This window comes from Eretmochelys imbricata, chromosome 1, assembly GCF_965152235.1.
Source record: "Eretmochelys imbricata isolate rEreImb1 chromosome 1, rEreImb1.hap1, whole genome shotgun sequence".
Taxonomy (NCBI): Eukaryota; Metazoa; Chordata; order Testudines; family Cheloniidae; genus Eretmochelys; species Eretmochelys imbricata.
The window spans coordinates 144,339,744-144,364,968 of record NC_135572.1 but is presented as its reverse complement, the minus strand read 5'-3'; the positions used below and the strand labels follow the sequence as shown (position 1 = coordinate 144,364,968).

At 41.7% G+C, this 25,225-nt stretch overlaps 1 protein-coding gene across 2 annotated transcripts in view; it reads left to right on the top strand.

Moving 5' to 3' along the window:
- Window positions 1-292: 292 nt before the first annotated feature.
- The window catches only part of KLHL15 (kelch like family member 15), a 39,326-nt gene continuing 14,393 nt past the window's right edge, over window positions 293-25,225 (top strand). The window contains exons 1-2 of one of the 2 annotated variants that reach the window (XM_077816887.1): window positions 293-347; window positions 12,270-12,981. In XM_077816887.1, coding sequence (XP_077673013.1) covers window positions 12,277-12,981 — 705 coding nt within the window. In that variant the 5' untranslated portion in view covers window positions 293-347; window positions 12,270-12,276. Of the gene's footprint in view, window positions 348-464; window positions 659-12,269; window positions 12,982-25,225 lie in introns of those variants that run through there. The other variant, XM_077816898.1, reaches the window with a different exon arrangement.

Here is a 25,225-nt window from a genome sequence, read left to right as displayed (position 1 = left end):
TGAAGCAATGAAGATGCTGGGGTGCAGAGAGAGGCAATGAGGAGGGGGCATGACAAGGTCGTTGCAGTGAGGCAGTACAGAGGTGGTGGGGTGCAGTGAAGGGGTGGGGGTGACAGTGTCGGGGCAATAAGAGGCAGGGAAGAGGGTGGCAGTGACGGTGCACGCGAGGTAATGAAGGGGGAGGGGTGGCAACGGCGGAGCTCTCGGGGCAGGTGCGAGGGGCGGCTGCCGCTGTCGCCCGCTGGTCCCGCCTCTCCCGCAGGTGGCGGCGGCGGAAGTGACGTGGGCCAGGGGGGCCCGTCCTTGGGGGAAGATGGCGCCCGTGCCTGTGCTAGGCAGCGAAGGAGGTAAACAAGTGTGGGCGGGGGGGGGGCGAGGCAGGGGTCCGGGGGGCGAGGCCGGGGCCGGGGCCGAGCGAGGGGCCGGGAGCGCTGGTGCCTGGGCAGTGCCGGCGGCGCCTCCCTCGCAGGCGTAGCGGGGAGCAGGGGCGCAGGCGCGCGCCCCCCACCCTGCCGCGGGCGTCACCTCAGCCCTTGCCCCGCACTTCAGCCCCCCCGGGGCGCGCCGCCTCCTCCCCCGTCTTTATGTCACACCGAGACCCCCCGCTCTGCAGGCTGGGCGGGCGGAGTTGCGTCTTCAGTGCTGCTGCTGCTGAGAGGTAGGTGACGCCGCTGCCGGGTCCCCCCTTCTGCCCTTCCCCCCGCCGCTGCTGCTGGCCCGAGGGGTAGAGCCGCTTCCGCGCCGGTTCACACACCTTGCTCTCCGCCGCCCCCCAGTTTTCTCTCCAGCCCCGTCCCTGATGGGCTGGGCAAAAGAGGACACCCCCCCCCCCCCCGCTCGCTCAGCCGCCTGCTGCCGCCGCCCCGTGTGAGGGGTGGAGGGAGGCTTGTTGCGTGTCTGCAGCAGCAGCAGCACACGGGAAGAGGATAATCCTGGTGGGTGTTTCTAGGGTAACTCTGGTAGCGGGAGCGGGGGATGCTCGGGGTAGTGTAACCGGCTGCGGCAGGGTGCGTGCGCCTCTGGCCTGCGTGGTGGGCGCGCGTCCCGCCCGGCCTCCGGTGGTGTTTTTCCTCTGACCTGGCTCTCCTGCCGCTTAGAAGGTGTCGCCAGAGAATAGATGCCCCTTTCTAGGGCTTTCTCTTTTCTCCTTCCCCTTCCCCATACCTTTTATTTCCAGAGAGAGACTGGCCTGGTGATCAGTCTTTTTCCCTGGAAAATCGTCAATGGCGAGCACAACGTGTGGGGAGGATATGAAGTGGTTACTGCTGAGTTTGTGTTTTCGTTTTAAATCTCTCCCTGTTTTAAAGTGAGGATAGTTAGCGACGGGAAAAGTCTTGCAGACTGAACTTACCTTTCCACGAAACACATGTGGCGGGGCCAACAGCAGTATATAGGCTTCCCACGCCCACCCTTCCAAAGTGCACCCTCTTTTGGAGCAGTCTGTTCTAGTTCAGTTTCCATGTTCATTCAGTCCAGGCCTGTGTGCTGAAGTTAGCAACAGGGTTGCTCACTGGTGTCAATTCTGGTGTAGGGCTTTGTGTTCCAAAAATTTGTCCATGAGGAGGTGGACTGAGATCACGAATTAGCATTTAGTCTAATGCTTGCCCCTTGATGGAAGAATCAAAAGACTATTATATTTGTAAGTAACCCATCTTCTGGCTCTGAAAACTGCGACTCTATACATTGGGGTAGCTTGATATTTGAGGTTTGATTCAGGAATTGTATTAAATATGCCAGATACCTAAATTGTAGGAGTCTCCCAAAAACATAGATGTGTGTTTTTTTAAAAAAAAGTCTGCTCAGTAATCAGTGAGGGGTAAAAATTGTATTAATTTATATCATGTGATTTGTAGGATTAGCAAATAATATCAAAACATTTAAATAAATACCAGAGTAGGTTACTGTTGCTTTTTAAAAATTCTTAGGGTTGCCCGTTCCAAATGAACTGGGGAAATATAAAACAACTATAGGATGAAGAAAAAACTATGTACAAAGTTTGCATTAAATTAAGATGGAATGAATGTCCTTTATTTTGTTCTGCACTTTGTAAAGTTAGTTTTCAGTAGTAGTCAGAATTCTGTGGTTTTTATTATACTAGTACTTTTCCATACGTTAACAATTCAGACCTTTAAGTTTGTAAGTATAAACTGATCAATTTAGATGTTCAGGGCTACTAGGTATCAAAGGTTTGTCTTGCTACTTTATTAATGTTAGATCAAATTGCATAGTTAAATGTTGCAATTTGGATAATTTTTTGTTAATGACAACTTCCCATTGAAAAAAGAAAAGGAGTACTTGTGGCACCTTAGAGACTAACCAATTTATTTGAGCATAAGCTTTCGTGAGCTACAGCTCACTTCATCGGATGCATACTGTGGTTATTATACACACAAACCATGAAAAAATGGGTGTTTATCACTACAAAAGGTTTTCTCTCCCCCTACCCTACTCGCCTGCTGGTAATAGCTTATCTAAAGTGATCACTCTCCTTACAATGTGTATGATGATCAAGGTGGGCCATTTCCAGCACAAATCCAGGGTTTAACAAGAACATCTGAGGAACAGTGGAGGGGGAGGAATAAACAAGGGCAAATAGGTTACTTTTTATAATGACTCAACCATTCCCAGTCTCTATTCAAGCCTAAGTTAATTGTATCCAATTTGCAAATTAATTCCAATTCAGCAGTCTCTCATTGGAGTCTGTTTTCGAAGTTTTTCTGTTGAAGGATAGTCACTTTGAGATCAGAAATTGAGTGACCAGAGAGATTGAAGTGTTCTCCGACTGGTTTTTGAATGTTATAATTCTTGACATCTGATTTGTGTCCATTTATTCTTTTATATACAGACTGTCCAGTTTGCCCAATGTACATGGCAGAGGGGCATTGCTGGCACATGATGGCATATATCACATTGGTGGATGTGCAGGTGAACGAGCCTTTGATAGTGTGGCTGATGTTATTAGGCCCTGTGATGGTGTCCCCTGAATAGATATGTGGGCATAGTTGGCAACGGGCTTTGTTGCAAGGATAGGTTCCTGGGTTAGTGGCTCTGTTGTGTGGTGTGTGGTTGATGGTGAGTATTCGCTTCAGGTTGGGGGGCTGTCTGTAGGCAAGGACTGGCCTGTTTCCCAAGATTTGTGAGAGTGTTGGGTCATCCTTCAGGATAGGTTGTAGATCCTTGATAATGCGTTAGAGGGGTTTTAGTTGGGGGCTGAAAGTGATGGCTATGGTGTTCTGTTATTTTCTTTGTTAGGCCTGTCCTGTAGTAGGTGACTTCTGGGAACTCTTCTGGCTCTATCAATCTGTTTCTTCACTTCTGCAGGTGGGTATTGTAGTTGTAAGAACGCTTGATAGAGATCTTGTAGGTGTTTGGCTCTGTCTGAGGGATTGGAGCAAATGCGGTTGTATTGCAGAGCTTGGCTGTAGACGATGGATTGTGTGGTGTGGTCAGGGTGAAAGCTGCAGGCATGTAGGTAGGAATAGCGGTCAGTAGGTTTCCGGTATAGGGTGGTGTTTATGTGACCATCGCTTATTAGCACTGTAGTGTCTAGGAAGTGGATCTCTTGTGTGAACTGGACCAGGCTGAGGTTGATGGTGGGATGGAAATTGTTGAAATCATGGTGGAATTCCTCAAGGGCTTCTTTTCCATGGGTCCAGTTGATGAAGATGTCATCAATATAGCGCAAGTAGAGTAGGGGCGTTCGGGGATGAGAGCTGAGGAAGCGTTGTTCTAAGTCAGCCATAAAAATGTTGGCATGCTGTGGGGCCATGCGGGTACCCATAGCAGTGCTGCTGATTTGAAGGTATACATTGTCTCCAAATGTAAAATAGTTATGGGTAAGGACAAAGTCACAAAGTTCAGCCACCAGGTTAGCCGTGACATTATCGGGGATAGTGTTCTTGACGGCTTGTAGTCCATCTTTGTGTGGAATGTTGGATGTAGAAGCCTTCTACACCATAGTGGCCAGGATGGTGTCATCAGGAAGATCACCAATGGATTGTAGTTTCCTCAGGAAGTCAGTAGTGTCTCGAAGGTAGCTGGGAGTGCTGGTAGCGTAGGGCCTGAGGAGGGAGTCTACATAGTCAGACAGTCCTGCTGTTAGGGTGTCAATGCCTGAGATGGGGCGCCCAGGATTTCCAGGTTTATGGATCTTGGGTAGTAGATAGAATATCTCAGGTTGGGGTTCCAGGGGTGTGTCTGTGCGGATTTGATCTTGTGCTTTTTCAGGGAGTTTCTTGAGCAAATGCTGTAGTTTCTTTTGGTAACTCTCAGTGGGATCAGAGGGTAATAGCTTGTAGAAAGTGGTGTTGGAGAGCTGCCGAGCAGCCTCTTGTTCATATTCCGACCTATTCATGATGACAACAGCACCTCCTTTGTCAGCCTTTTTGATTATGATGTCAGAGTTGTTTCTGAGGCTGTGCTGGAAATGGCCCACCTTGATTATCATACACATTGTAAGGAGAGTGATCACTTTAGATAAGCTATTACCGGCAGGCGAGTAGGGTTGGGGGAGAGAGAACCTTTTGTAGTGATAAACACCCATTTTTTCATGGTTTGTGTGTATTTTTCACGAAAGCTTATGCTCAAATAAATTGGTTAGTCTCTAAGGTGCCACAAGTACTCCTTTTCTTTTTGCGAATACAGACTAACACGGCTGTTACTCTGAAACTTCACATTGAAAGGATCACTTTTTGACTATCACTAATTTACTGTTAGATCTGATTGTGACGTTCATTGCCTGGCTTGGCGAATATGCAAACATTAAATAAATTTGCTGGACAGTTTTATGCCATGTCCAATACCTAAATAATTTAAAGGAAGGCAAATACCATTGGCTGTAATCTACAACATATGTTGTTTAGGATGAAATCCTGTCCCCATTGAAATCAGTGGCAAAACGCCTATTGACTTCAGTTGGATCACTGTTTCACCATTGGATATTAATAACATGGTCATTTCAAGTTAAAATTTCATATCTGCTGAGCTCTTGTAATGCAAGCTAATGAGACAGAAGCTCTGGTTGATCAAGGTGCAGAGTTAGGGGAAGTTCTGACTGGACTGGGAACTACAGATGATTGGTTGGCCCATAGCTACAGCTGTGTTTTGAACCATTTCTGTCAGAACCATTCTTAAAATACGGTTTTAAAGGCCCATCTATTGCAGCAAATTTTAATGTGCTGTGAATCATGTTATAAGATGGAAGTGGTCTGACCATGTGACAATATGCTTTCTCTTACCCAAAGTCCAGACTTTTTAGAACCATATAATCAACCAATATTGCAGTTCTGATCTTTTTGGGACTATAACATGGTTTAGTTCCAGCTGTGCAGGCAAGACTGAACTGGGGTATAATATGAAACTCCAAAAATTTCAATGTGTAAAATTTTTAAAAAATGCCTAAGTTGCTTATCTTTTGAAAACTTTACCCCTAGGAATGTAGCATTTTGTATCCATTGCAGCCAAGGTTATTTTTAAACAACTTTTTTCACTCAGCTATCACAGTTCAAATGATATTCTAGACTATTCCCTCCCTCAGCAGGGTTCTAGTATAGTAATTTTATGATGTATAACCATGTTGGACACAATCCATGTTATGTAATGAGTTTTGGAAGTAGTTCAAACATAAGCCTAATGGTCCCATGTGCAGCTGGGCAATTATCTGAAAATTTTCCACCATTTCTAACTTTAATTCCGCTTAATCTGTGTTATAAGATGTGGGTAAAATTTTCAAAAGCATCTAGGTCCCATTTTTAAAAGTGACTTAGGCATTTAGGAGTGTTAGTCTCACTGGCTTTCAGTGAGATCTAGGCTCCCAAATGTTTAAGTTGCTTTTGAAAATGGGACTGTAGGCTCTTAAGTCACTTAGGCATGTTTGAAAATTTTACCCAGGCTCAATGTGTATTTTGCCAAAATCTAATTGAGAACCCTAGTGTGTGCAGGCTGAACTGTCCCTGAAATGCAAATTAATTTTCACAGGTTCTTAGCCTGTGTATATGCTAACATTTTACTTCAAATTTCCTGCCACTGTAAATAGTGAAGTTTTTCGGTTGTGTAGCAATGAAGAGCACTAGTGTAGCCCAGTTACCTCTTTTCCCTACTATGTCACTCCAGCTGTTGCTGCCACCAGTGAGAAATTTTGAAGAAAAATTGTAACATAGACAATGCTTTATAGTGACATACACCAATGATAATACAGAGCAATTCTTAATTTTTATGTACTTGTAATTGGATTTTTAATGTTTATCGGTTTACAGCAGACGCAAGCCTTCTTTTCAAAGATGTGTGTAATTATGAATGTCTAATTTGCGCATACAGATATAACTATACACATCCTATTTTCATACATTTGTATACATCTGACCACTCAGGGAAATACTGCATTTGTGCTGACAAATTAGCTAAATGCATTCATTTTTGAAAATTGGGCCTAAGTCTTAAATCCAAAAGAAGTTTCACTGTGTGTATATCATAAAAGTATATTTAAATTTTACTAGATGGCTTTTGATGGAAGGTGGAGAAATATAGAATAGACTCTAAATCTGTTGTTCCTCTGAGTTTTCCAAAAAATACACTTAGCAGTGCAGCTAGTAAAATATCTTCCTGTGTAATGGTTTTGGGCATAATGTTATAGTAAAAGAGAATTTTGGTGTTAGTCATATTCAAGTGTTCAAATTAATGCTTTTTCAGAATTTCTTGGCGGTGGAAAAAAGAAACATTCCCTCTTAATTTATAAACTCGAAATTTACTAGTTCTTCCTCAGTCTCGCTCAACTGAATTGTTGTAAAATAAATAAGTAAGGGGAAAGGAAATCTGCCCTTCAACTGAAGTGTTGTAATCTTACACTGGCCATTGTTAGCACCTTCCTAAAACAAGAAATTTCCCTGGAAAATACATACAGGATTACAACATTTAAAAAACGTGAACCTTTATTTATTGTAAACTAACTTCTAGGAAATACTGTTTTTTGAAGAATTTGACGACCAAAACAAATTGTAGGCCAAATTTATCCTTGGTTGAACTCCCTTTTCAGTAGGCTCTATGGAATTGATCTCCATTTCTTCTTTCACTTGTGACTATGAGCTCCAGGATCATTGGGATGAAGGGGAATTCTTTACAATCAGCAGCAAAAAATTAAAATCTGGAGCAATGCCTTCAGTGCTTGACTTCTCATCTTTATTCTACATCTTTGATAGGTGTGCCAAGAAAAGCAATGCTTTTCCAGTCACAGCGGAAGTAGTCTATGTACTGAATAATATGCAAAAGGTGAAAAATGTCTGAAAAGCTAATAAGGTTAAGGGTTTTTCCCTTTTGATTTTCTTTCTTCCTGTGCTGCATTTAGAGGTCACTTGCTGTGATATCACTGACCCCTCTTTGATGGGGGAAATGAAAAGTGCACCTTTGTAAATAACCAGGAAAGGGAAGAAATTACTTCAGAAAAGAGGATTAATTATTTGTTGTGATAGAATGGTATTGGAATATATTAGACTACATATTGCCTTTAGACAGAAGCACACGTGTCTCATGGGGGGTGGGAGGGGGGGAGAAAGTTCCCCACCGTCACCACTACCTATTCACATTTCCTCCACCTAACCAATTCCCTCTGTAAAGTGAAGTCTGAATTGCATTTTTATTGAAAATGTGAAAAAGTTCATTTTGTCATTGTCTTCTGAGAAATTGGCTGCAGTACTTTAATAGCAAATAGAATTACATATAAATTTGCAAGTATGTGTGTGGGAGGAATGGAAAAATTATTTGGAAAAATGCTTGCATCTGGAATTTTTACATCACTTTGTTTTAATTAAACTACTGGTATATTATTGCTGTTTGCTTTAGACTGAGGATATCAGCAATATAAATGAAATTTTTAGCAATTTCACTTTCTTTGAATTGTCCCTGACTCTACCCATTAGTCCACCCCATGTTTATTGCTATTTATAAGTTAGTGGTACAGAGAATTTTTTTTTGTAGGTCTTGTGCTAAAAAAATAGGGCTATCTATTCAAATGTGTTGCTATGTGGCAAGATATGTATTTAATGGGGTAGAAGATGCATAGCTTTTATTTTTTTCTTTCCACTCTCTCAGTACAAACTGAGAGACTAGAGGGGCTCTGAGGCTTCTTTACGTTGTGTTAAGATGGAGAAGTCTCCTTCAATATCTTTTCTCCCACATTTCTTAAAAATCTTGTTACAAACTTGACAAGTGAGTTTAATAGTATCTGACACGCAGAAGGCAAAGTATTTTGGGATAGGTAAATGAAGATTTACTAAAAATAATCCTTCATCTGTCTGTTAAATGGTCTACTTTTTTTTTTTAAAGCAGCACTCGCAATACTAAACTCTTTTTGAAACATTAGGTAATAATAGAGTGTTTGGCAGCTTACATAACGTTATTGAGTCTTAGGTAGAAATGGAAATGAACCCTCTCATTTTCACAGAATGGCAGATGTTTGAAAGACCTGAAGATGTCAGTGGAATTTTAGCAGTTACTCTTTGAAGACGGGCTTTTTTTTTATGTATTGTGGGGATGTTTTCCACCTCACCTTCACCCATCCTGCTCTTCAAATAGAGTAAATTCAGAATTTTAAAGGGGGTACTTTATTTCCAAGTGCTTTCAGTTAATTAACTATTTAACGATCACAGTTGGATGGATGGGTGAAAATCCTGAATGTAGTAACTATGCTAAAATGTAAGGAGCATGTTTCCCTCTTCTTTTCTCTGAATCTTTCTGGGCAAATCAGCAAATGCTCCTTTGAACGTGGTGCATTTTTTGTCCCTCCTCTTTTTGCCAATCTCTTCCTGTGCATTTTCACCCTTCTTGTTTAATTGTCTTCCAGCTTTCTTTAGAGCATCATGAAGAAGTCTTTCAAGGCACCCTGTTGTTACCCATTTCTTTCCTTCTCTAACTCCAGAGACCCTACATCTAGATACCTATGTATTAAACCAAGCAGGGTGAGCCTGATGCAGCCGTAGAGCCTACTAACACTGTTCCTTTGGCCAGAGGGTGGTTTGAGAAAGCCCTTTCCTCAGGGATTCTTTGTTTTCTCTCATACTTTGTCCACAGAGTGAGGGATTAGGTCCGGGGTGGGCAAACTTTTTGGCCTGAGGGCCACGTTGGAGAACAGAAATTGTATGGCAGGCCATGAATGCTCACATAATTGGGGTTGAGGTGCGGGAGGGGGTAAGGGCTCTGGGGGTGCAGGCTCTGGGGTGGGGCTGGGGATGGGAGGTTGGGGATGCAGGAGGGTGCTCCGTGCTGGGATCAGGGGGTTTGGAGAGTGAGAGGGGGATCAGGACTGGGGCAGAGGGTTGGGGTGTGGTGAAAGGCTCAGGGATGCAAGCTCCAAGTAGCCCCCGACCATGCTAGAGCACTAGAGCAGGGCCATGCAGCTACTTCCAGGAGCTGTGTGGTGCAGCCCCCAACCTTGCACCCTGGAGTGAAGCCATGCCATGGCGCCTCGGCTGGAGCGCCGGAGTGGGACCAACCCACATGGTGCGGCTTCCCTGGCTGGAGCGGGGCAAGCCCTAGACTCCGCTCCCCAGCGGGAGCTCACGGGCCGGCTTAAAACGGCTCGGCTCGTGGGTCGTAGTTTGCCCGCCCCTGGATTAGGTTGTCACCAGACAAATATGTGCTGCCATTGACCATCCAGTGGAACTTTCCTTAATTTTTGCTGGGCAAATTCTTTCCCCCCATTCTTTCTTTCACTTTCTCATGCATTCCTCATCTGTGTGAGTTTCAGCTCCTTCTGCCTCTGTATTTTAGAGGATGTGAGGGTAGGAGTTGGGGAGAGGACTTCTGTTGTTTCTGTTTTGTGCTCCTTTCCTTTTGAGGTGTTGGGACATGGTTCTTTCTCCCCCCTTTCCACGCCTGATAGTGGTCTTTCTCAGCTGCTTGTCACAGTAGTTTTCCTTAATAGGAGCAGCAGAGGAGGGAAAATAACATGATTTCAGTTGTTTTCATTTTGCTGGTGGGGACATGCTATACGCAGGAGCAACAGAGGCAGAGGTATGATGTCTCATGGTTATAGATTTTGGGGTGACAATGGACTGCTTATCTTCTCTCTGTCAATTGGCTTTGGGGGGATCATACCTGTTCCTCCACTGCCCTGAATGTAGCCTGTCCCCATCATGAATAGTGGAAGGAAACTTACTGGGGTAATTGTAATTTTCACTCTGCTGCTGCTACTCCTGTTAATGGAAATTTTAGTAGGGTTCAGGGATTAACCCGTATTTCATGTAGAGCACACTTCTGTGATCAGTACAGTTGTGCCTGAAGATTGCCAGCAGGATCCAACAATGTGGGAATAGCACTAATGTTTTTGGACAGGGCTGTAAATGCCCACTCATCATTTGAACTTGAGGTAGGCAATGGGTGGCTGCATTTTTTCCATTCTGTGCTATCAGTTAAGGAATGGGGATGATGAGCTGCATACAGAATCCCCTCTTTTAATTTTCAAGACCTAAGGCTTAGAGTGGTGACAACATTATGACTAGAGCCCTATCAGATTTACAATCCATTTGGTAAATTTCACAAAGAAAGGATTTAAAAAATCCTTAGTTTCCTGGTGGTGTAACTGGGGGTGTGTGTGTCCCGACTCAAAAGAGGGTATCGGGGGTGAGGGCAGGGCTGTTGCAAGGCTACTGTAGGGGGGTTGCAGTATTGTTACTCTTACTTCTGCGCTGATCTCAGAGCTGGGCAGCCAGAACGTGGCGGCTGCTGGCTGGATGCCCAGCTGTGAAGGCAGTATTGCCACCAGCAGCAGCAGAGAAGGAAGAGTGGGAATACTACAACCCCCTACAATAGTCAGATTTCATGGGAGGAGACCAGATTTCATAGTCCATGATGCGTTTTCATGGCCATGAATTTGGTAGGGCCCTAACTATGACCACTGGTCTTAAACTGTGACACTTGGCATACCAGGTGTAAGCTATTTCTGTGTCTTCATAATATTTAAATATAATCAATTTGGTAACTTTAAAGTTTTATAGAAATAATTTTCAATAATTAATGGTTTCTTAAATTTATCACCACTGTAACCTAAAATATGTTTCAGTTTTAAATAATTTGTGCCAACAACCGATTTAATTTTTAAATTAAATACAGAAAACTAATGTAATGACTGTTGCAGGAAATTCAGAGTTAAGGGCAATTTTATTAAATTAATATAAAAACATTCACACATCAAAGTTAATGGCTTGTCTTAAACTGGAAAAAGCCAGAAATTTCAGTGTTAAGGCTGAAACTCTTGCCCATTTAAGTAAATCCTAAATATTCAATAAGGTCTTTTTTTTTTCCCCCCCCTGACCAGGTGTCATCCCAAATCCCTATAAGGTGGTGTCCCATCAGACTCTTACTTTTCAGAATTTCCTACTCCCATGTATATTTTGCCATTAAATATTTAGCACATATGTAATGCCTTCCATCTGAGAAGCATCAAGTGCTTAATATGTGGTTGAGCCTTAGCAACCCCCCAACACGTAGGGAAGTATTTGCTGAGTTCTAATCTCAACTGTGCTTCTGATGGCCTTAATATTTTGCACTTCACCAGACTTGTTATCTAGTTAGGCCTCACAAATAACACTATGAAGTAGATAATTATTTTTTATCTCCATTTTACAGTGGGGGAAGATAGAGACTAAATCACTTGATCAAAGTGCAAAATGCTTTATTTCCATGAACAACCTAATAGAGAGAATTGAAATACTTTTACCTTCTACTATAATAAGCTTTTAAAAATTATTGCTTTGTAAAGGCCTTTTGAGTCTTATTTTTTTAAGATGAAGAAGTTTCTCTTCCTTTCAGAAGCCTTTAATGTCTTATGTGTTTTTGTGCTCTCCAGTGGTATGTCCTTTTGGGGATCACTGTGGAAAGAAATGTGCAATGTGACTAGCTTTTGGAGGCATTACATAATTATCTGACCATGGAGTGATGTAAAATCAATAGAATATGTATAGTATTATCTCATTTGCACATTAATCTGCTTTTAGCACCAGAAATTTGAAATAAATGTATCATATTACACTTAATATCTAGAAACTTGTTCTAGCTGCATTTTTGTTTGTTTTGTTTTACAGCCTTAAATCAATTTAAGTGGTTTAAAAATGGATGTTTTCTGCAAAGGGTGGACCACATAGACATTTTTATTGTAGATAATTTATTTTCATTGACATTTAACACGTTGATATTAATGTTAAGGTTCATCTGGTCTGGAAAAGCTTGTATTATGTAAACTCTTAGAAATAACACTTTCTGCTTTGATTCCTTTTTTTCAGGTGATTCATGGCAGGGGACGTGGAAGGGTTTAGCTCCTCCATCCATGATACCAGTGTCTCTGCTGGGTTCAGAGCACTGTATGAGGAGGGATTGCTTCTTGACGTTACTCTTGTCATTGAAGACCACCAATTTCAGGCCCATAAAGCATTGCTTGCCACCCAGAGTGATTACTTCAGGATTATGTTCACAGCTGACATGAGGGAGCGAGATCAAGATAAAATCCATTTGAAAGGTCTGACTGCCACAGGATTCAGCCACGTCCTCCAATTCATGTACTATGGAAACATTGAACTGAGCATGAACACTGTTCACGAGATTCTGCAGGCTGCTATGTATGTTCAGCTCATAGAGGTGGTGAAGTTCTGCTGCTCTTTTCTTTTAGCAAAAATCTGCTTAGAAAACTGTGCAGAAATTATGAGACTCTTAGATGATTTTGGTGTAAACATCGATGGAGTCAGGGAAAAGTTGGATTCTTTTCTGCTAGAGAACTTTGTGCCACTCATGTCCAGACCTGACTTCTTGTCCTATCTGAGCTTTGAAAAGCTTATGTCTTATTTGGATAATGATCATCTGAGCAGGTTTCCAGAGATAGAGCTGTACGAGGCTGTTCAGGCTTGGCTGCGGCATGATAGAAGACGCTGGAGACATACCGACGCCATCATTCAGAACATCAGGTTTTGTTTGATGACACCATCCAGTGTTTTTGAGAAGGTTGGTGCATTTGAAAGCAATAGGCAGGATTCATCATTTAGCTAGGGCAGCATGCCGTTAAATAGGTAAGATTCCCAAACGTGTTAGGAGGGGGGGAAAAGACAGAGCATTGACTTTTTTTTTTTTTTTCCTGGCAAATAACACATATAGAGGATTTAATATCTGAAATTAATGTCTTCTACTTTTAGAAAATAGCATGTTTTATAACTGGCGAACTGGTAGGTTTACCATGTTAGTTTGTAAATGATTTCTTATAATGCGGACATTTTAAATAGGTTCATCCATATGAAGTTTAGTTTATTTCAGTCATTCTTATTGCTGTCCACATCTTGCTGCTTGATTATTTTTTTTTTTTAAGTCTTGAGAGGCCCAAAGTGGATAGGGCCTATATTATTGTAACTGGGCATCAGCATAATCAAAATCAGTTCTGACTGACTTTTAGTTTTAAATAGATATTGTGTACATGTTTTTTAAAAATCTACATTTTTAATTGAGGTCACTAGATACTTTGGTGATGGGTGCTATAAATGAAGGTTATAAAAGAAGACAACTGTATACCTATTACTCAACATTTGGTTTATGTTAAAATGGTAAGGTGAAATTTTCAGAAGTCCCTAAGTCTCATTGAAAGGCAATGGTATTTAGGCTCCAAAGTCACTAAAGCACTTATTGTGGGAGAATAACTTTGAGATTGCATGCATGCATGCATATAAGCAAGTGTCAGATCCTCATCTTTTGTATGTCAACATAACTCCACAGACTTCAGTGGAACTGGAGAGATTGACGGTAGGTCTGGACCAGCATAACTTTTTTTAAAAAATTCATTTACTGAGAGAATTTTTAAAAAGTCATTGCTTTTATTGGGCAGAAAAAATACTTAGAGCGCTCCTATTTCAGCAATTAACTGATATTCTTGCTCTCTTATTCTCCTCTTGGTTACACAAGTGCAATTTCAATGAAGTGAGTAGAATTTGATCTATGGAATGGTATCTGTTCCTGCTGTCACTTTGCTCTGTTGATTTCTATTTCACTATAAACACAGTTATGCATGCTCAGGAAATAGAATTTTGAGTACATTAGCAGCAACAAGCAAGGAGCAAGTTTCTCCAAATTCAGTCACCACTTATCAGCCAAAAGGGTCAGGTATAGAATAAACGCTGTTCTTATCGTCAGACTTTAATTTCAAAATACCTATCGTTCTACTCGATAATAGTTTAAAATATTTTTTTAAATCTATACTTTTACTCAATTAAAGTCAATATTCTTTTGTATTGCTGTATGAAAATGTATAGTACAGAATAGGCCTTCATTAATATTTTAAGGTTTCAGAGTAGCAGCCGTGTTAGTCTGTATTCGCAAAAAGAAAAGGAGTACTGGTGGCACCTTAAAGACTAACCAATTTATTTGAGCATAAGCTTTTGTGAGCTACAGCTCACTTCATCCACTTTATGCATCTGATGAAGTGAGCTGTAGCTCACGAAAGCTTATGCTCAAATAAATTGGTTAGTCTCTAAGGTGCCACCAGTACTCCTTTTCTTTTTATTAATATTTAAACTTTTGTTGTCTGCACAAAGTGTGTACAGTTCTGAAAACAAACTTTGAAATAACAACTTGGTGTTCCTTTCCATATTAAATTTGTTCAATTTACAAATAAAATGTAGATTTTTTTTTAATCTGCAGTTGAAAACTAACACTTGCAGTGGGTTTTTTGTCTTGTGCATCAGCACCTGTAGTAAATATTCAGAAATCGGGAGTAAAAGTCCTGATCCTGCAAAGACTTACAAATATGCTTAATTTTGCACGCTACATGTAGTCCCATTGACATTTGCTAACAATTTTGTTGTTTATAATTTACTTATAGTTCTTTGGATCCCAAAGTACTTCACTGATCATATCAGATATATATAGCCTCAAAGATCAGAAGAGGATCCGTTAATTGCCAAATTAATAGTGTAAAAAACATTTCAAGCTTCTGAAAGAGGAAGTATTTATCAATAATAGAAAATTACCCCCCAAAAAATCTCATTGTAGCCGAGAGACACAAGTTAGTAAAAGCACGGGTATGCAAAACAAGAATCCTTTAATTAAGCTGATGTCAGGGTTTTTTGTTCTTCACCATGACATGAATTTTGTATGGTCCATCATAACTTTGAGTTTTGTTGTTTTTGTCAAATTCTTCTTGGATGAATATATTTAAATGTGGGGTTTTTTGGTATGTAATTTGTTTTGTAGTTCTTGGCATCTGGTAAATACATTATTTATCCAGTAAACCTGTTCTGAGTTAGATTATCTCACTTAAGTAGTTCCAAAACTTCAGTGGGAGTACATGGGTGAACAGAGGTTTGCAGGATTTGGCATTTCTATGTAAAAATGTATATTTGAGCACTAATGCCTAAATTTATCAGATTTTTTTTTAAGTATAAGAGGCAGAGGCATTATATTAGAAATGTTTGCTACATTTTCATTTTGTTTTCTTCTGAACAGATTGTAATAATTGTATAGTTTACATAATTTACATTAAGAAAAGGAATACTTGTGGCACCTTAGAGACTAACCAATTTATTTGAGCATAAGCTTTTGTGAGCTACAGCTCACTTCATTGGATGCTGTAGCTCACAAAAGCTTATGCTCAAATAAATTGGTTAGTCTCTAAGGTGCCACAAGTACTCCTTTTCTTTTTGCGAATACAGACTAACACGGCTGTTACTCTGAAACCTATAATTTACATTATGTGCCTATACTAACCTGAAGGCATATACAGAATAAATATAACTTAAATACAGTTTTTTAAAAATAACTTAAATGTTTCCATTAGATTAAAGAGACAAGGTAGGTGAGGTAATACCTTTTATTGGACCAAGTAGCAAGTTTTTGATTTTTCTTACCCAGAGCTCTTCATCAGGTCTGGGAAACATAGAGTGTGGCAACTAAATACAAGTTGGAACAGATTGTTTAGCATAAGGATTTAACTCCTTATAAAAAAACATTCAAGGAGAAGTGGGCAGTTAACACCTCTGCAGTTGTAGCCCAAAGGAGGGTTACTGGGTTATAGATTGTTGTAAGGAGCCATAAATCCAGCGTCCTTTATTAAGTCCATGATTTTTAAGCTGTCCATCAACACTACGCAGCTTTTAGCAACAGCTACAGCCGTGCCGCTAAAAGGCACGCAGTGTAGCCTCTGTTTGTCGGCAGAAGAGAGCTCTCCTGCTGACAAAAAAAAACTTCCATCCCCAACGAGCAGCGCAGCGTTAGCATTGTTGTCAGGACAGGGCTCCTGCTGATAAAGTGCTGTTCACACCTGCGCTTGTCCTCGGCAAAACTTTTGTCTTTTGGGGGGTGTGTGTGTGTGGTTTTTTTAACATCTCTGAACAACAAAAGTTTTGTCTTTCACTTGCCAGTGTAGATAAAGACTTAGGCCTTATCTGCATTGCCACTTTATACCGCTGAACCTTCCTCGCTCAGGGGTGTGAATAAAATGCCCCCCCAAGCGCTGCAAGTTTCAGCGCTGTAAAGTGGCAGTGTAGAGAGTGCACCCAGCGTTGGTAACTGTTCCCCTCATGGGGGTGTTTTTTTTTTATTCCCAGCGCTGGTGCCGTGACTACACAGCCGCGCAGCTGCGCTTTAACGCTGCTAGTGAAGACATGCCCTTAGTGTCTAAGGGCTAGTCTACGCTGGGATCGCTGCAGCGGTGGAGCTGTAGCACAGCTAGTGCAGATGCTCTCTGCCAACGGGAGACAGCTCTCCCATTGATCTAATTACTCAGTCTCCCCAAGAAGTGATAGCTAGATCCACGGGAGAGCTTCTCCCACCAACATAGCCTTGTCCACACTGACGTTTAGGTCAGTGTAAGTTACGTCACGCGGGGGCCGGGGGTGGCATTTCCATAACCCTGAACAACTTCAGTTATACCAAAGTAAGCGCTAGTGTGTACAAACCCTAACAAAGTTATGAATTTAAGTTCTCAGGCTTTTCTTTTGAAGGTGTTGTGCAGGTTTTCTTTGAAGATGAGAACTGAGGGGACAGATATGGAGTGAATGTTTTGTGAAAAGTGCTCACCCACGGGTGATAGGGTGTGGTTTTTTTGTCTTCTTTTATTTTTCTATGTGAGTTCATTCAAGAGTGTAATAGTTGTCTGGTTGTTATTGGGGCATTTAGTGCACTGAATAAGGTATACCACAGATTGATAAGTATGTGTAGGACCCATGGTTCTTGAAAGATATGTTATGGGAGGTACTGATCTTCATAGCAGTGTAGATATGTGTTCGTGTTTTACATCTATTATGGTAGGGTCTGGTACCGTTCTGAGTTGGTGTGTCCTGGTATGTGGGGAGCTTGCTTCTGATGATGAACTTGGCAGGGTTGGGTGGGGGGATTGTTCAAAGGCCAGAATAGTGGGTTCAAGAAAGATTTCCTTCAGGATGTCCAATAAAAGATATTACCTTACCTACCTTGTCTCTCTAATATCCTGGGTCTAACGTTGCTACAACAATACTATAAAACCACATTAGATTAATGCATTTCCACCCCACTAATACTGAAGACTAAGTGTCCGATTCTACAAGTTGCTGAGCAGTCTGGTCTTGATATTACAAAGCACTTATATGCAAGCTTAACTTTAATTACAAGTTGTCCCATTGATTACCAACTGATAGGGTTTGCAGGATTTGCTCTATGGGTAGGTCTACAAACCAAAGAAAAATCTGCAGCTGGCTAATGCCAGCTGTCTTAGGCTTGCAGGGCTCAGGTTGCAGGGCTGTGTCATTGCTGTGTAGACTTCTGGGCTCAGGCTGGAGCCCAGGCTCTCGGATCCTGCAAAGTGGGAGGGTCCCAAAGCTCAGGCTCCAGCCCAAGCCTGAAAGTTTACACAGCAATGAAACAGTCTCAAATCTCAAATTGGCTGGCACAGGCCAGCAGCGGGTGTCTAGCTGCTGTGTAGACAGAGAATCATAGAAGATTAGAGTTGGAAGAGACCTCAAGAGGTCATCTGCCCAACCCCCCTGCTCAAAGCAGGACCAACCCCAACTAAAGCATCCCAGCCTGGGCTTTGTCAAGCCTTACATACCCTGTAAAAAGAAAAGGAGTACTTGTAGCGCCTTAGAGACTAACAAATTTATTTGAGCATAAGCTTTCGTGAGCTACAGCTCAGTGAGCTGTAGCTCATGAAAACTTATACTTTGTAAGTCAGCAGAATAGATCTTTGTCAGACTCAGGGAAAGTAGATTTGAGGGCTCACCTCTGAAATTGCTCTTCCCCCAATCAAACTCTTTTAGGGACGTACATTTGAGTATCATGTGGCCCTCAGAGAGCACCTTACGCTTTTGTCCCAGAGTTTACAGGTCTTCAAATTCATGTATAGGTGTAATTGCTGGTGGTGGTTGTGATCTATAAAGACTTTCATGGTATGCGTTCTGCATACTATAGTTATGACCTCTTTATATTTTACCTTGTCAATTGACAAACCAAAACACCTGCCATAGTAAAATACAAGGAAAGAGGCCATCTCCAAGGTATTCATGACCACATAATAAAGGGCTTTGTAGTTTTTTCTTGGAAACCAATTCCATGAATTGCATCTAGAAACTAATATAAATTTCCAGAATACAACCCTAACATGTTCTTTTCACTGTTAGGTAAGCATGCCACTGTATTCTCCATCAGCTGGAGTTTTAGTTGTCTGTAGCACCAACTAGATCACAGTGAATAATCCAGCATGCAAGTGACAAAGGTACAGCTAATTATGGCAAGGTTGACATCTGTAAAAAATAAATAAATAAAAAATAAGTTGAAATATTTTATGTGTAAAGAAACACGTAAATTTGCATTGCTTTATTAATGGCTTAGGACCAGGGTGGATTTGATGTAAATCATGATTTAAATCAGTAGTCAGGAAGACTTGATTTAATCATGGTTTTCTACATAAAAGTGCATTCTTGTTGGTTGTTATAACCTTAATACATATTCTTCACAATTCAGAGAGAGATGTAGGTTTCATTTTTAGAAGGTACACATGATACATTTTTAAACAGTGATTTATTTTGAAAACTTTTCAGATTAGTTTTATAGCTATATCCGAAAATGAATGAATGTTTGGTTATTTCATTTACCAAAGGTAAATGAAGCAGATATTTATGAAGTCACTGGGAGGTGAACTATCTCCAATTCAACAGATTAATCATTAATATTTGGAGGATTTTCTTGCCATGCTGTATTAAGAGGAGAACATCACCAGACAGACATTTAAATTGTTTTATTTAACTAAAACAACAATGTTAAGTATTCTGGATTTTTTTCTTCAACAGCAAACGTATAATATTTTAACAAAAAAGCTTATGTCCCTCCCTTCTCACATTTATCTCCAGACTTCTTCTCCTTGTCCAGATCTATTCCGCCCCCAACAATCTTTTATTCATTGACGTTTTTGAAACTTTGCACTTTTAGAGAGAGGTAAGGGATTGACTCTGTGTACACAAATTTGCATAGGGACAATAGAGTTGAGGTCTGTTATTTCTCACCTCTATATAACTATTTATTTAAAAACATTTTTGCTGTTAACAAGCATGTTACCTCAGGTGACACACATCCACAGTTTGAGACCTGCAAAACTAAGCATCTCTGATGGTATCTTCTAGACTGAGCACTGAGTCCCATTGGGTAGATAGATTATTTAGGTTAATCTTTCTGTACAGAAGCCTGTGGAACCCATAAGATTGGGTCCCTAATCCATGAACTATTGGAACTCATTTAAAAAACTTTTCTTAAACATTATTTCAATATATTGTCTCATACTTCAGAATTAGAATTTATAATCCCTATTTCATGATGAGATATCTTTGATCTATAATGTATCTGAATTAAAACTATCTTTAGATAGGTTTTTTCCTCAAAAGTCATTTAATTAAAAAAATCAGATTTTTTTTTTTATTTTTTAAAAAAAATGGCCACTGTGCTATCAGAACATCCAGAAAGCACCCAAAGGATCTAACGAAACACCCCTCGAAATAAAAAGAAAGGAAACTCTTTTATATGGAGGGGGCAAACACAGCTTGCGCTGTTTCCTCCTGAAGCTTTGACCAACCAACATAATCTCATACATGGAGCTCCTTATTATACATTACACAACAGTACAGTTGTCTGAAATTAATCTGTCGTCACTATATGCATTTCTAGAGTTCTTGTCTCTCTAGTCTGTAAATATAATTATGTAACTCAATTATGTAAGTTTCAGTTAGGATACTTGGTAAAGTGGCCCCACCAGCCCTACTTATTCTTCTTATGTCATCAGTATTTCTAGAATAACAGATCTCTAATAATGGAGTTGGTTTATTTTCTTTTTTTCTTTTAAGTTTTCTAATGCTTTTGGAGAACTCTGGCTTGACAGTCTTTTGTTTCCCCACAGAACAGGTGTGGCGTGTTTTCCCATTCTAACCTGCCTATGTGGCTAGACCCTGTCCAGGAGGAGCCACCTTTTAGTATGAGAAAGGTAGTTCTGTATCTGTTAAACCATTGGCCTCTGTGCTAAAAAGAAGGCAGATAGTACAAACAATGGTGATTATTTGTTGGTGTGCACCTATAGAAGCTGAAATGAATCCACCCATCATCTCATTACACACAGACGACCAAACAGTCGTTAGATGGCAGCAACTTTAGCTCACCACTGACTTGGGATGGACATGAAACAGGCAATCTGGAAGTACAAACTTATGCATCTCATTACTGATTTCTCGTAGATAAAGCGGAGGTATCATTGAGTTCGTGCATTTCTAAGATTATAATTGATAAAACAGACTAGTTGCAGAAAACTTAGTTGAAAATGAGAAATGTTCTTAGAGTGAGCAGGATGTCATTCAGCTCAGTATAGATGTTGATCTGACTGTGTTGTGTGCAAATATTAATATCCAATATTTATAATAGAGGAGATGAATATCCTTAGAATGGATTTTTAAAAAGCTTAATAGTCAGGTTCACTGTTAGGAATTACAACTATGAATGAAAATATTCTTCTGTTGTATGGACTAGTGTATGAGTAACGTATACACTGTTTCAAAGGATTATGTCAACTAGATATTGAAATTTCATGGCAAGGAAAATTAGGAATTATTTGGTGGTAGAACCCTAAATGGGATGAATATGGAAGCTATAACATCAAAGCAACTGTGTCAATTCTCATGCATATCTGCTCTCCAACATCTTCTATTTAAGTCTCAGTCCCATGTTCCCAGCAGAACACTAATCATTTAACCCAGTCTACGCTTACAGGAGAACCTCTCCCAGTCCAATGTATTTCGATAGAACTAAAATATGTCCCTGTTTTTCTCCCCAAACGTCCCAGTTTATAGTTTGTGTTGTCAGATATGCTATCTTATCTATTTGTATAGCTAGAGATTTACCATGGTTTAGAAAATAACCTAATGAAATCTTCCTTTCTTTACAAAGATGCTTGGCCAGCATTACAAATGTAAATATTAACAGTAATTCCAGGGCCTAGCATTCCTGTGAACTAGATGCTTCAATTTAAGTGTTGTTTTTTAGAAAGTTGCCTATTTTAAAATATTTTTTTCCAGAAGAGCACTTTAGTAAAAACTCACTTAATTTTAATAGTCTCTTTTTTTTTTGCTTCTGTGCCTTTCATCTTGGGCATCCAGGGCAGAGTGGCTTGGACAGCCACAGAAAATAGGGGCACAAGAGAACTAAAGATATGAGGGTGGAGTATTGGAGGAAAGAGAAACAAGCAACAAAGAAGGGAACAATGACTAAGGCCATGTCTACACTACCAATTTTTGTTGACAGAAGTGTTGTTGACACCCAAAAGGTGACATAATAAAAATCGGAATTTCATGTTCACACTTGCTCCCTCTGTTGGCAGATCACGAACAGATTGGGGGCACCTTTGTCAACAGTATGAGCACTGCACTGTGGGTACCTATCCCACAGTCCAGCTTGACACCTTCTGTTGCAAGGTGTTGTGGGAAGGCAGAGTGGGTCGCGGCACAGCTTGGGATCTGGCTAAATGTCCTGTGGTGCATTGATTTATGTCCCAGCACTCCATGGGCTTCCTGATTTCTTTCGTGGCATTTCTGCAGCGGCAATTCTCTGCTGTGCACCCCAGCATCTTTGTGAGAAGGAATGGATCCTGAACTGCTCTTCTGTGCTCTGTTAACTGTCATGAAGACATGGCAGTGCAGTTAATCGTCAAGTTCCTAACTGAAGAAGACTTGCAGGCACCCGACATTCTGAGTGACATGGATAGGAGCAACTTTAGATTGCTTTTGGCATTACAGAGCAATTGCATAGGGTAGACTGTCACTTTTGGGCTTGGGTAACAAGCACGGAATGGTGGGATCATGTCATCATGCAGGTGTGGGATGAAGAGCAGTGGCTGCAGAACTTTCGGATGTGGAAAGCCACCTTCCTGGAACTGTGTGCGGAGCTTGCCCCAGACCTGCGGTGCAAGGACACCAGAATGAGAGCTTTCAGAGTGGCAGCCATGTTAGTCTGTATTCGGAAAAAGAAAAGGAGTACTTGTGGCACCTTAGAGATTAACCAATTTATTTGAACATAAGCTTTCGTGAGCTACAGCTCACTTCATCGGATGAGTCCTCTCAGTATGAGACGTGTGTGGCAATCACTGTGTGGAAGCTGGTGACTCCAGACTGCTACCGGTCGGTCGCCAATCAATTTGGAGTGGGGAAGTCAAGCGTTGGGGCTGCATTAATGCAAGTGTGCAAGACAATAAATGGCATCCTGTTACAAAGGACTGTGACTGTGGGAAATATGCATGAAATAGTGGACAGCTTTGCAGAAATGGGGTTCTCTAACTGTGGAGAGGCGATAGATGCTGCATACATTCCAATTTTGGCACCAGACCACCTTGTAACAGAGTACATCAATAGGAAAGGGTACTTCTCCATGGTGTTGCAGGCGCTTGTGGATCACTGAGGACATTTCACTGACATCAATGCAGGGTGGTTTGAAAAGGTGCATGACGCACGCATTTTTAGGAACACTGGCCTGTACAGAAAGCTGCAAGCGAGGACTTTTTCCAAACCAGAAGATTACTGGAGGGGATGTTTAAAAATGCCCATAGTGATCCTGGGAGACTGGGTGTACCCCTTACAGCAGTGGCTCATGGAACCTTACACGGGACACCTGGAGAGCAGTAAGGAGCGGTTCAACAACAGGCTGAGTAGGTGCTGGATGACCGTTGAATGTGCCTTTGGCAGATTAAAGGCGCGCTGGCGATGCCTTTATGGCAGGCTAGACCTTAATGAGGCTAATATTCCAATGGTCATAGCTGCATGCTGTACGTTGCATAATCTCTGTGAAGCTAAGGGTGAAAGGTTTGCTCAGGGGTGCAATGCTGAGGCAGACCCTTAGCTGCTGATTTGGAGCAGCCAGATACTAGGGCTTTCAGTGGAGCCCGGGGCAGGGAGGTGGCAATTCGAATGAGGGAGGCTTTGAGGCAGCACTTTGACAATGAGTACCAGTAATGTATATCTCTGTCACTGGTGTTAGATTTCCTAGGACGCAATGGTGTCATTTTGGGTCTTGTGTTCCTGTAAGAGAATGATTACAATGCCTGTGCAGGTACTAATAGTGCCTGCAATCTCAATTTTTAGAAAAAAAATAAAGATGATTCACCATTAAAAAGCTTTGCTTTTATTAAACAAGAAACAGCACACACAAACACATAAATGCCTGCTGGTATAGGAGGAGCCAGGAAAGGACAGACTTTCACAACTGTCTGTAGGTCCAGCTATTGTGAAAGTTGTCCGAGGGGGTGGAGTGAAGGGGAAACGAGAAGTCCTGGAAAGTGGAAAGACGTGTGGGCAGAGTTTGTGGGGGAGCATGGAAAAGTGCGCTGCAGGGGAGGGCGAGCACAGATCTGCTTAGTCTGCAGCACTATTAAGGACTGCAGCATCTGCGTTTGCTCTTCCATTACTTTAATTGTCCCCTCAGTTGCGTCCTTAACTGATGCTTGATTCTCTTTTTCTGTCCTGCCCTTCGGCTTCCCAGCACTCCTTACTTTCCCTTTTTTTTGCATTGGAGCACTGCACTACCTCCTGGAACATGTCTTTTTTTTGCTGCATCTTGAGCGCTTTCTTATCTGGCAGAGGCGCTCGGCAGGGGTGCATGGAGCGTTCCTGAAGGCCACATCTGGTGAAGCACAGGTGACAATGCACAGAAGCAGGATTGTTAAATTCACGAGTAACATTTCATTTAATTACACCTTTTGCAACATTGCAGTCACTTTCTCACTGACCCTAGCCAGGCACACATCCCCACGAACAGCCAAATCATGGTGATTTTTGGGGAGGGAGAGGAAGGGGTGGGGCGCTCCACATGGGGAAAAGAGCACACATTCTCTGCAAGGGTTGTGGTGCAGCCTTCTATGGAAAAAAAATCTAAAATTTTCCTGCACTTTTCCACAGACGGGAGTCATTCTAGCAGACATCTCACTGCTAGGAGTAAGCAGGGAAAGAAGGGTACATCTACTCCATAGTTGTGGCTTCTGTCCTGCTCCCTATGCTCGTTGCCTATGTGCTGCTTTGGTCCCTGCACAAGTGATGGCTGGTGTGGGAAAGTTTCCTACAATGGGGGAAGGAACAAAGCTGTTCTGCCGTGGAACCTTCGGTAGAGGATTACCAAGTACCTCCAGGAGACTTTCCTGGAGATCTCTCTAGAGGATTCCCCTGAGATCTCTGCATGCATCAACACCCTGTTCTGCTGTACTGATTAGCTACACAGGGAAATGTCCACCACACAGAAACACAGCCAGCCTCCCACATTTCTATACCCTGAACCAACCCCTGCACTACACAAGCTACAGCCACTTACTAGGCATTTCATCTCCTGCTTCTTGCTCCCCAGAGAGTGACTGCTGAGACTGGCTAGACACCTCTGGAGTGAAGAACAGTTCCTGGCTGCCTGCCCCACCGGGCAACCCCACCAGGAGCTGCACATTCTCATCTAATTCCACCTCTTTATCAATAACTTCGTCCGCCGGGTTAGGTACTCTTTCCGCTGCTTCCATTCCCTCCAATGTATCCACGAGGCTCTTGGTGATGGAGGTGGGGTCACCACTGAGGATAGCGTCCAGCTCGTTATAGAATGGGCAGGTCTTAGTTGAAGCACCGGAGTGACGGTTTGTCTCCCTCACCTTATGGTATGCCTGCCTTAGCTCCTTCATCTTCACTGTGCACTGCAGTGTCCCCCAACCACAGCCCTTTTCACACAAGCCTTGAGA